General features: G+C 47.3%; 1 protein-coding gene across 2 annotated transcripts in view; it reads right to left on the minus strand.

Moving 5' to 3' along the window:
• Positions 1 to 229: 229 nt before the first annotated feature.
• Positions 230 to 12753, minus strand: part of LOC144829898 (retinol dehydrogenase 7-like) — a 451309-nt gene continuing 438785 nt past the window's right edge. For both annotated transcript variants that reach the window (XM_078688866.1, XM_078688865.1), the window contains exons 4-5: positions 11288 to 11451; positions 230 to 3228 (exon numbers count right to left, since the gene is read on the minus strand). In XM_078688866.1, coding sequence (XP_078544992.1) covers positions 3014 to 3228; positions 11288 to 11451 — 379 coding nt within the window. In that variant the 3' untranslated portion in view covers positions 230 to 3013. The remainder of the gene's footprint in view (positions 3229 to 11287; positions 11452 to 12753) is intronic.

A 12753-nucleotide genomic window follows, 5' to 3' on the forward strand; every position in this document is an offset into this window, starting at 1 on the left:
AAAGAAGTATGGTATGTCTGAAAAGCACGATTCAAATGATTCTGTTATATATACGTGATTGTGCTATATGATGTCACTTGAAATTTAATACGACAAGCAGTAATACTAAGACCTAAGTTAGTTGTCCATGCAAACTGGAAGTAGGCACTCAAACAGCTTCCTATATAAAAGATAGCAAAGCTAAGTTTAGGTAGGATAATGCAAAATAAATACAGGTAAGACTAGTTAGTTAAAATGGAAAATCCTTTAATTTATCTCAAAGATAAAAAATAAAGAAGCATAGCTAGTCTTTGAGCGTTATCTAGTGCACTAGTACTGTATCACTAGGTACAGATTTGAAGTGCCATTATTACAGTTGTACATTCATTCAATTCTATATACAATATAAATGCGTCACTAGATGTAATTTGTTTCGATGGCTTCTACATATATTCAATTTTACCACACTACACCCTCCTAAACTTAATACCCCATTCTGTAGTACAGCTTTTCATGAGTTCAGTAAACAATGAGTCCAATTTTGGTGGCTTTTTATCTAGCCATCCGCTTGCTTCGAATAACTCACACCAAAAAGCACTTGTAAATAAACCTGCATATCTCTGTATTAACAGCAGGACCAACTAGTATATGCTCAGGATACCTTAGACTATTCCCTTTTTGACTGAAGGTATAGTTCTTTTCTTCGTAAGCTTTCTAGAGTCCAGCTTTACCATATACAGGCAATCTCATATATTGTCTGTCCTACAAATCCATGGAGTGTTTTACAAAAGGCAGAGAGCAGCGGAGGGTGGGGTACAACCTGACAGTCATGTACAGATGAGAAAACAGCACGGTTGCATGGGCAGGGAGGAGAGATGCAAGATTTGCAGAGACAAATCTCAAGTCCTTCTGGCGATTGTCTAGAGAATGTTCTACTCAACTAGTGGCTGTGATGAAGTTAAACATTGTGCATTTATTTTGCTGTATTGTGGGTAGGCATGTGGACCAAGGTGTCTGTACAATGAAGGAGTCAAAGGTTTGATCTATTTCAGACTGTTTTATCTTTGAATTAATTTCGCAGATGAGCATGCTAAGCAAATAATCTAAAGAAGAGAACATGCATGTTTTTACTATCATCAACACTTACTAATGCTATTCCAGCGGATTTTACCTCTCTTTAGAATAATGCAACCCTGCTAAGAAATGATAATATTGCTATGTTTTGCCCAGCTAAGGATTTGAAGTAGACTATTTTAATATTTACAAAACATTTACAGTTTCTAAAACTATTGGATTGATTTGACACCAACTATAAGATATTTACTCATCAAATAAATTCTTTCTCTAAATGACTCCTTCGGGAGCCTTTCGATTATACTCCAGGATTACAAAAACAGTTAAACTAACAAAAATATTCCACTGGTGATTCTATTAAAATCTTTAACTGCTTTTGTCCTTTGTTGCTCTTAATTTGGCATTTCTGTTTTTATTATGAATCAATGTTTATGAGAATTTGTCAATTTTTTCTCATTTATCAGTTTAATTTTGACAGTACTATTTAAGAAAGTAACCTGAAACTTTAACCTGACAGTCAGCCAGAGGTACTAAAGGCTGCCACTCTGTTTTTTTTTAATGGTATTCACTCGGCGTGTGTGTGCCATTTGCTGCACCTGCCTTTTCCAGTCAGTGATTCCTATCAAACTGGCACTTTGTCAAATTTTTGAATGAATGACTGATGGCAGATGTTGATTTTTGCTTTTTGTTGATTTCATTGACTTTGTCATCTACTTTTATTATTCAAAAATGTGTCATTTTTGCTTTTTAGTATCATTGAATGTTATCTTGGGGTTATAATATCTACATTCACATTCAGTTTTCCAATAATTACGTAAAGAAAGTAACTTAGATCTTTTTGTTGATCTGCAACAAAAAGTTGCGAATCATGAGCCACCACATCCAATGAAGGAACCAAAAAGACATGAGAAATTGTGTTCATGCTGAAGGGCACCTCTCAGGTAACATTTCACAAATTAGGGAATGCTGAATATTGCGATCATTTTTAGAGATGGGTTTCATCAAGCCTATTTGTCATTGGCAACACAATGTCTTTTGAAGTATCCAACAATATTATTGATTTTTAAAAAAAAGACATATTTTATTAATTTTCTCAAGATATAGCACCTGATATGATTCTTATAACAGACAGCGTATTGTTTTTCAACATGGGTAGTATAGCGTTCCTAGGTCTAGCACATAGAATACAGTCTAAGGTGGGGAAGCCCAATATTATTGATGCATAATTGTATTGGCAGGTGACAGTGAGAAAATTACTGTGTAAAATATTTATATCAAGTGAAGCAAAATTCCGTCTCCTAATATCTTAGTTAGAAGGGCCATTTCCTCAAGGCATCATTAGTACATTTTTAGTAATTTTTTTTATATTGCACAAACTACCAGCACTTAATCCATGTCAAGGTGCTTCCAAATTTCAAGCAGTGGTACGGGCAGCTAATAAATTGACCAGCTTCAAGGTATGTGTCCACCTAGAGAGACAGAACGACTTCTGGTTGCAGAGATGATAACCTTTCTCATAGACAACATTCTCTCCCTAATAAATACTGAAGTCCAGCTAGTTTGTCCCCGCAACTTACTGTGATCTGATTTGTACATAGTTTAAAGTTCATGATGCAAATGTGACATCTAACTCTTGTTTGGCTCTACAAAGAGTTTAAAGTTGGCAGCTCAGGAGCAAAAACGGTTCCACGCTTCCTTACTTAAAATATTACAATCCAGATGTTAGTATCCAAGTTAATTAGAATAGAGGTACAGTGAATAAGTATGCGCATGCTTATGGATGGACAGCACTTTTTCTGAAGGGTCTGAAGCTTCATAAGGATGAGGCAGGGTTAGTCACATTTCAGGCTGGTGTCTGGAGGCAACACCCTATTCCTGAATTCTCTACAAACTCAAACCTCTCTCCTAGGTCTTAGTTATTTGTGTGTGGCTTTGGCTATCCCATGCTGGTGACCCAAGGTCAGTTCCTCTTAATAGATTTTACAGAAGGGGTCAGCAGGAAGTCTGCAAAGGCCGTTGGCAAATAAGAAAGTGGTATGTAGAAGAATTTTGCATCCCACCCGACAGAATAGCGAGTGTGGGGGTGCTGCGCCGTCAGCCCATGCTCCATGCAGTTGGTCACTAGGGTCAGGTTCTCGCTGCCACTGGTAAGGGAAGTCCTGGCATATTCACAATCTGTGGATGAAAGGAAAAATCTGTTTCACTTATGTTCGCCTTTGCTAGTTTACAGAGCCACAAAACAGTCTGGCGTACAGTGTTTGGTGTGTTAATACCCACCAACGCTTCTGTGTTTCCCTAGGTGCAGGGACTCATGTTTATGGGCATTCTGGTGGTGAGCAATAATACCCTGATGACTGTGTCACCTCACCCTATAGCATACAAGCAGTGTGATTTCCATGTATGCCTTTATCTTCAAAGCATGCGCAGTTCCATGCTTGACACACTGACTTAGGAGGGATGTATGACATCACAACGCATGCTTTTACTCCGCATGCCATTACACCGCAGTTTTTACAACGCAAGTCGTTACAACGACTTGCGTTGGGGGGCGCTGGATAGTGGAATAGTTTAATTTTCTATTCCAACTCCAGTCCCCGGGGATAGTAGGGAAGGTGTTGGATAGAAAATTAAACTATTCCCTATCCTCCAGCGCCCTCCAGCGCAAGTCGTTGTAACGACTTGCGTTGTAATAGCTGCATCGTAATGGTAGTGCGGAGTAAAAGTTGCGTTGTAAAGGATGTTCCCCCTTAGGAGAGCACCCACAGTTTGAAGCCCATCTATCATCATGCCTACAAGATAAGGAGCAGTTGGGTCCTGTGGCATCCTATAGAAGGAGAACATGTACAGTTTGATGCCTGTCCAACTCTGCATCCCAAAAACATGTGGGCTTCGATACTTGTGACGCACAAGTTACTACTTGTGTAACGATATATCTGTAAGAGACATTAGTTAGTGATAGATTCCTTACCTTAGAATATCCCCAGGCGTCAGACTGGATCCAGAAATGTTTTGCGTAGCAGTACCCTTGCGCGTCGGTAGGCGTCGTCTGCAGCTCCGCGTCCGTCGTCGGCGCCGTGATGACGTTGTCGGAGTACTTAGACGCCGCCTCCGCGTGCTGACGTCAGTTCTTAGACACAGCTTTTCCGCGACAAAAGCGCTGAGCCATGTTAAAAACCAACACTGGTGCCATTGAAACTAGGGCCCTGAAAGGGGATGACCTTAACCCTAGATATCGGTTCGCAGAACGGGGAGGATGGGTGGGTCGGTAAGGAATCTATCACTAACTAATGTCTCTTACAGATATATCGTTACACAAGTAGTAACTTGTGCATCTGAAAGAGACACGTTAGTGATAGATTCCTTACCTTAGAATAGATACCCCAGCAATACCAACCCCGGTGCTGGGTCTGCGAACCAATAATCACACCAGAAAGTCCTGGAGAACAGAACGGCCAAAGAAGCCATCCCTCCGGACTTGGCTGTCGAGGCAGTAGTGTCTTGCAAACGTGTGCAGCGATGCCCACGTAGCTGCCTGACAGATGTCCTGTAAGGGCACTCCCCGGCCCAGGGCAGTTGTAGTCGCCGTGGCTCGGGTGGAATGAGCCCGCAATCCAACAGGGGGCTCCTTTTTAGCAAAGGAGTAACATGCCTGGATACACAAGATGATCCACCGGGAGATGGTCCTCTTGTGCACCGCTTTCCCCTTCTCAACGCCCACGTAACCAACAAAGAGCTGGTCATCCACCCGGAACTGGCGTGTGCGATCCAAATAGAATGAGAGCGCACGTTTTGGGTCCAGACGGTGGAGCCGCTCTTCCTCCTTAGAGGGATGCAGTGGCGGAAAGAAGGTTGGCAAGGTGATAGACTGCCCGATGTGGAAGGCCGTGACAACCTTGGGCAGGAAAGATGGCTTAGTACGCAACACAACCTTGTCTGGATGGACAGAAAGGAAAGGAGGAGTACAAGAAAGGGCTTGGAGCTCACTCACTCTCCTGGCAGAGGTGATGGCAACCAGGAAAGCAGTCTTCAAAGTAAGAAGGCGGAGAGGACAGTTGTGAAGTGGCTCAAAGGGAGCGCACATCAGAAACGTAAGAACAAGGTTCAAGTCCCACTGAGGCATCACAAACGGAACAAGAGGAAACGTGTGTGTGATGCCCTTAAGAAAGCGATTTAAAATAGGGGACTTGAACAAAGAAGGTTGATCAGGCAGCCTTAGAAAGGCTGAAAGGGCAGAAAGGTAGCCCTTGATAGTGCCCAGAGCAGAGCCCTGCTGGGCAAGAGAAAGAAGGAAGAGAAGAACCTCAGAGATAGGGGCAGCAAGAGGATCCAAAGCATTTGCTGTGCACCATGCCACAAATCTGTTCCACCTGCAGGCGTATACGGACTTTGTGGAGGGACGCCTGGCTGCCAGAATGACGTTACAGACTTCAGGAGGCAAGTCAAATGGCCTCAACTGTCGCCGCTCAATCTCCAAGCATGGAGGTGGAGACTGTACAGGATCGGGTGGAGGACCGTCCCCTGCTGCTGCGACAGAAGGTCCTCCTGAAGAGGCAGACGAACCAGGGGATCGACTGACATACTGAGTAGCTCTGGGTACCAGTACCTTCGTGCCCATTCCGGAGCCACAAGGATGACTTGTGCCCGGTCGTGCTTGATCTTCTTCAGCACTCTGGGCAGAAGTGGTATAGGCGGAAAGGCGTACAATAGACTGCAACTCCACTCGCGATGAAAAGCGTCTCCGAGCGAGTGCCGCCTTGGAAATTCCAACGCGCAGAACTGATGACATTGCGCGTTCTCTTCGGTGACGAATAGATCTAACCAAGGCTCTCCCCATTGCTGAAAGAGGCCTTGCGCCACGTCCGAGTTCAGACGCCATTCGTGATCCATCATGCACCGACGGCTGAGCTCGTCCTCCCTGGCGTTCAGAGAACCTGCCAGGTGTTGAGCCACCAGGGTCACGCCCTGGCGTTCCAGCCACTGCCAGAGGCACAGAGCCTCCTGTCAAAGGGTCCACGACCCCACCCCGCCCTGTTTGTTGCAGTACCACATGGCGGTGGTGTTGTCCGTGAACACCTGCACTACACTCCCCCGGACAGAGGGGAGGAATGCTTTTAGTGCTAGACGAAACGCCCGCAACTCCAAAAGGTTGATGTGGAGCCGGGCCTGATCTCCCCCTCTCCCATGAGGCCTCCCCAGCCCTGGAGGGACGCATCCGTCACGACTACGTGCTCCAGTTGGGGAAGGGAGAATGATCTGCCGCTGACCCAATCGCAGTCCGTGAGCCACCACTGCAGCTGTCTCGCAGTGCCCTCCGAGATCAGGACGTGGTCGGGCAGGTTGCCCTGATGCTGGGCCCACTGAAACTTCAGGTCCCACTGCAGAGCCCGCATCCGCCACCTGGCGTGATGCACCAGTAGGATGCAGGAGGCCATCAGCCTCAGAAGCCGCAGCGTCAACCTGTCCGAGACCCGGGATAAAGGCTGAAAGAGTGGAATCAGAGCCTGAATATCCCGGACCCGCTGTTCGGGAGGATAAACCCGAAACTGCGCAGAGTCCAGAACCGCTCCGATGAAGAGGAGCTTCTCAGAGGGGCACAGGTGTGACTTCGGCACATTGAGGGAGAACCCAGCTGGTGCAGGAGGTCTGCCGTTGTCTGGAGGTGGCTGACGACTGTTTGGGGCGAGCCCGCCTTCAACAACCAGTCGTCGAGGTAGGGGAAGACTGAAACCCCTAACCTGCGCAGATGAGCTGCAACCACCACTATCACCTTTGTGAACACCCGTGGGGCGCTGGTAAGGCCGAAGGGGAGCACGGTAAACTGAAAGTGCTCGTGGCCAACCGTGAACCGCAGGTAGCGCCGGTGGGCCGGCAGGACGGGGATGTGGAAATAAGCGTCCTGCAAGTCCAACGCTACCATCCAGTCTCCTGGGTCCAGGGCAGCTAAGAACTGAGCCAGTGTCAGCATTTTGAACTTTTACTTCCAGAGGAAGCCGTTGACGTTCCTTAGGTCCAAGATAGGGCGTAGGCCCCCTTTGCCCTTCGCCGTATTGCTCGTACCTCTTGGATTCCCTGTCAGGCGGCGCCGACGGGAATGCAGTCTGGGAATTTGAGGCCTGGATCACCAGGCTCTCAGGGGTGGGGTGGGTGGACAGGAAACAAGGGTCGCCCGGGGCCGGGCGGTGGCGTCTGGCCACGAACCTATCTACAGGCGAACCTGTAGCGGGCTTGGACCAAGTGCCCAAAAGAACGTCGGTCAAGGCCTCGTTAAACGGCAGCAGAGGCTCGGCTGAGCATGACTGCGGCTTAAGGACCTCAGTGAGGAGGTTAGTCCTCACGGCCGCGACGGGGAGCTCAAGGCCCAAGGCCTTGGCTGCCCTCATCAACACCACACTATAGGTTGCCCCCTCCTCCGTAGCCACGGTAGGAGGTGAGACAAAGCCAGTGTCCGGCGAAGTGTCCAGACCACTGGCATCCCCCAGGTCACCTGTCCAGTCCTCCTGGGACTGACACTCACGGGTCAGAGGGTCCTCAGACCCCTCCCAATACTCCTCATCACCCATCTCCTGGTACTCAGGGTAAGAAAATGATGGGGCCGGTTCATGGAAAGTAAACTCTCCGAACGGCGTCTGAAGCGGCGCCCAGCGGCGCCGCTCCGTCGCCGGAACCGGGTCGAGGGAGGCATCGGGGACGGCGCCGCCCTCGGGCGGCGCCGGGGGTGACACCTGAGGGGTCGGCGCCGGGGAGGTCGTTAAGTCCACCAGCGGCGACCCGGATCCGGAACCGGATCCAGCGGGGCCCTGCGGTGCCGGGCCCGAAGGCGCCGGCGGCGTCGAAGCCGAAGCCCCCGACCCGCTAGGCCCTCCAGACGGGTCCGCTGGGCCCAAAGGCACCGCGGAGCCCGTCGGAGGAGAGAGGGACCTCATGGCCATGAGGAACCGCTCGATCTCCTCCGGCACCGCGTTAGGCCCAGGGACCGGAGGGTATGAAGCCGGACGCGGTGCCTGAGACTCCGACGGAGTCGCGTGGGCGGTGTCACCAGAACCCCCGGCCGCGTCGCGCGAGCGTCGGGGGGAGTCGGAAGAGCGATGACGTCTCTTCGACTTCTTGTGCTTACCTGACGACTTCGACCCAGGGGAGTGATGTCGACTCCCGGAGCTCCGATGGCTCCTCTCCCGCGACCGGTCCCTCGACCTCCGTCCGGACCGGGACCATTCTCAGCGCAGGGCTGACTGCTGGAGTTCGAGTCGCTTGCAGGACCGCTCCCGCCTAGCTTTCGAAGTCAGGGCCCGACAGTCGGAGCAGGTCTTGTCGTCGTGATCGACGCCGAGGCAGTGGAGACACCGACGGTGAGGATCGGTGACCGACATCAGTCGGTCGCAATCCTCACAGGGCTTGAAACCTGGCACCCCTACTGGCACCGTTCGGAGTCGAAGACTTCGAAAAAGGAAGAACAAAAGATCAAAAAAGTTTAGTCAAAAAGTGACTAAGGTACCACTTTTTCCGGATCTGCGCTGCTGGCGCGGAAAAAAGAAGAACTGACGTCAGGACGCGGAGGCGGCGTCTAAGTACTCCGGCGACATCATCACGGCGCCCACGACGCCGACGACGGACGCGGAGCCGCAGACAACGCCTACCGACACGCAAGGGTACTGCTACGCAAAAAATTTCCGGATCCAGTCTGACGCCTGGGGATATTCTAAGGTAAGGAATCTATCACTAACGTGTCTCTTTCAGATATCGCATATCATAGTAGCAGACACAGTTTCAAGCCCCTCTCAAGCTGCATAAAGCTAGAACACTGTTTGAGTATTTTGACATCTTGAATCAAAGAACATATAACGTTTCATGTCTTTCTCATCCTGTATATTTCAGGAGATCAAGTAGTCTGAGGACAGTGTCACTTTGAGTGACTAGAGCACACAACGTGTATTGCCTGAATCATAACTTCAAACTTAGTTTGGTGTCTCAGACATCATACATCAAGTAAGCATGCATTACCCAGTTTTATGCCTGTGTCAGCCTTTATCGCTCTAGAAAGCGAGGAACCTCTGATGCCTGGGTCACCCTGAATCACTAGGGAGTGCGTGGACTGGGGATTGGGAAACACCGTAGACATGAGAGCAGGTAGAGTACGGTGTTTGTGGCCCTTCCTCTGTATTACCTAGAACAAACTAGAGGGCTTTCCCCTGGCAAACTATATCAAGAGAGCAGGCAGCACTGACAAACATAACTGTGAAACTGCAAGTGCACAGCTCATTAACAGTCTTTTGCAAGGTAAGTGCCCACATTCATTATTTCATGCTCCCTACCCGCTCATGTTCACAATTTCATGTAATCTAAAGGGAGAGCTAGCATTCTCCGTTTAGTGTACGTTAAGACCTTACAATCATCCATGTGTGCACACAAAGGGCTTACATTAATCTCTTTGTGTGCCTGAAGAGCAAACATTCATCCTCTTACGCACCTGAAGCATACACATGCATCTGAAGAGCTTGATTTCAGTGTCTCAGTTGCCCAAACTACTGGCATTCATACAACCAAAGAGCCCACATTCACTTATTTGTGCACTTTAAGAATGCACAGTCAATCTTATGCACCTGTAGATCAGACGTGTTCCGCACTGACACTTTGGGTCTCACATTCTCACCATCATGCACCCGAATAGTACTCATGGCCTTCTCTTTCGAAGAGCTCATCGTTACAGTAATATATACACTGAGCTCATATTACTTTATGTAGCAAAAGACCTAGGGCCTCATTTATGAGGCCTTGCGTCAGTTTTGTGCTTCCGATGCATCACTTTTTGTGACGCATCAGCGGCGTAAAACATGCCTCCTGTTGCGCACTATTTACAAAGTTAAGCATCTAAGCAGATGTGTCACTTTGTAAACCTCTGCGCTACATTATACCTGCATCAGGTATAATGTATGCGGGGGGCGTTCCCCCGCAAAAAGCCTCGTAGAAGTGACACAGTGAAATCAATGAGATTTCACTGCGTCACTTCTAGGACGCTGTTGCGTCAAAATCTTGCGCCTGCCTCACAGCAGGCGTAAGACTGACGCAGGCCCTTTCACATGTGGCTTGCCCCATGTGAAAGGACGCATTGCTGGAGTTGCGTCACTTTTGTGACACACTCCAGCAATGCGTCATTTTTGCGCTTACAGATACATCAGAAATACTGACGTATCTGTAACTCCTTGCGACATGATGCGTCATACATTAAATATGACGCATCAGGTATGTCGCAAGGAGTGCGCACTGAGAAGTGACGCATCGCTGCTTTCACGCAGCAATGCGTCATTTCTCATAAATGAGGCCCCTACAATCTATCCTCTTGTGTGTCTGAAGAGCCTATGTTCACCCTCTTATGCAGCCAAAGAGACCACATACATCATCTCAAAGACCTAAAAGACTCCTAAGTAAGACATTGTGCATCAGACGAACTTGTAATGACCATCTCATTGTACCCAAGAGCACATATTCACCCATTACTGCATCAACGGAGTTTACATTCACAGTTGCATGTGGCCAAATAATTCACAGTCAACTTTTTGAGAACATAAATATCTTACATTTCACACATCTGTGCACACCAGGAGCACAAATTGGCCCTCCAGTGAACCCTGAGCCCACAATTGCTCTCATGCACAGGAAAACCACAAATAATGTATTGTGACCGATTGGCGTTCACATTCTCATGAAACAGTAATGCATATATTTGCCCTTCTTGTGCATTCCAAGACAGCACCGTCACCTGAAAAGCAGTTCATATCACATGTTTATGCACCTAAAGAACTGACATTTGCCATCCAAAGAGCTTAGATCCCCTTTTAAAACACCCAAAGAGCTCACAACCCCCCTATCATGCACCTGGGGTACATCAGGTACATAGCCACTCTCCCATAAACCCAAAGAGCTCCCAGCCTCCCCAGTCATCCTCTGAGTTGAACTTCAGCCCCATATGCAAATGCAGAACTCATAAAACCTACTTAGTGCATTCAAAGAAGTCACATTCATTTTCACATGCAATCTAAGGGATCACACTAACAAAAGCCTCATGGCCACTCACAATAATAAATAAATAAATAAATAAAAAAATAAAAAAATGGTACCATGTTTTGAGAAATAAATGTTTCTTGGAACCTTGGACAAATTTGCTTTGGTTCCGGTGATGGAATAATACTTAAGTGATTTTCAGTACTGGCATCTGTTTTGTTCTATCCTGTTCACTCACAGGCATTGAGGTAGTGCTCTCCATAAGTCGTCTTAATCTCTTCAGGCACGCGGCTCCAGACCGACTGGAGGCTCTTGACAACAGACTCCGGGTTCATGATGGGGGTTCTGAATTGACCAGGCTCGATGATGGAGACTTTCACACCAAATGCACTGAGCTCCCTCCTGCAGAACGGAACAAGGGTTCAGCGATTAAATCTCATACTCAACATCTGTGCTCTTGGGAGTAATAGTGTATAATTACGCATTCCGATGTGTAATGGCGATATGTGCAAGCAATAGTCCAAAGAATACTGGAATCAAAGGTAGATGTGTTCCACACAGAACTCGTCTACCTTTGGTATTTGATGCCTCCATCTATAGTGTGATGGATTGGATTTGAGCCAATGGTTTGAAGTCCTCCCTCTTAGCTTCCAGCAGGTGCTCTAGAGTTTTATGAAGTTTTAGGAAATTTCTCTTTCGGTACTACAGAACTGCCTTATACGTACTGTTGGAGATCGCGCACTGTTCATTCAATGGATCATTTTACCCAAATGTCTTGTCTATCTTCATGCCCACCACTGGCAGCAGACAATCAAATCCGATAATGTTCTCAATTCAAATGTCTGCCTGAGACGTGCCACATTTTAATGTATTTATAGTGAGTACAGTTCATGATCTATCTTGAAAAGAACATAAGGAAATATCTCAGCCATTAAACAAATACTATATCTGAACTATTTTGACACCAAATGACCATTATTCTTAGTTCCAACAAAATATAGACTTAATCTACATGAGAATGTGAAGCTCATTATAACATTAATAAATGTTTCTATGTTCCACCTAACTATGCTGGGAACGGCAAAGGAAAGTTTCAATCCATACAACCACAAGCCACCCCCCACACAACACTGATGCTGAACCTACCACTCATACAGCAAGAGCAGGAAATCATTATTCAGTTAGGACATCAAAATCTCAAAGGACCTATCTTAGTCATAGGTTTCTAAAATTACTTTACCGATGAAACTGTGTTTTTAATTCTCCCTTTTTATACTTTTTATGTAGCATCAACAATGTATCTCCATATTCTAAACCACAACTGTTAGCCATAGACTTGGTTGTTGCTCCCTTTATGCCAGAAGTGACTGCTTCACTTGCTGGTTGTTGAACACCTTAGTCTAAAGTGGTCACTTAGATATTGTATATGGAGGGCACACAAATAAATGTGTGGTGCACTGGCTCTGCCGAACTATGCGTATCGCCCGTAGCTGGTATGCATCCTTTTCCACCTAAAGCAACTTATTTAATTAGTCTACCTTCTTCTCCATTGATACCTGCTTCCGACGCCACCCCACCACTGGTAAGAGGGTCTGCGACATTGTCCTGTTTACTGCAAAAATAGAATCCATACAAGCATGTCTTGTGTGTAGCAGTAGCAAAACAGACGCCGTCCTCAGGTGGGACAGTATTGAAGACACTTGG

The sequence above is a fragment of the Lissotriton helveticus genome, chromosome 1_1 (genome assembly GCF_964261635.1).
Source record: "Lissotriton helveticus chromosome 1_1, aLisHel1.1, whole genome shotgun sequence".
Classification (NCBI taxonomy): domain Eukaryota; kingdom Metazoa; phylum Chordata; class Amphibia; order Caudata; family Salamandridae; genus Lissotriton; species Lissotriton helveticus.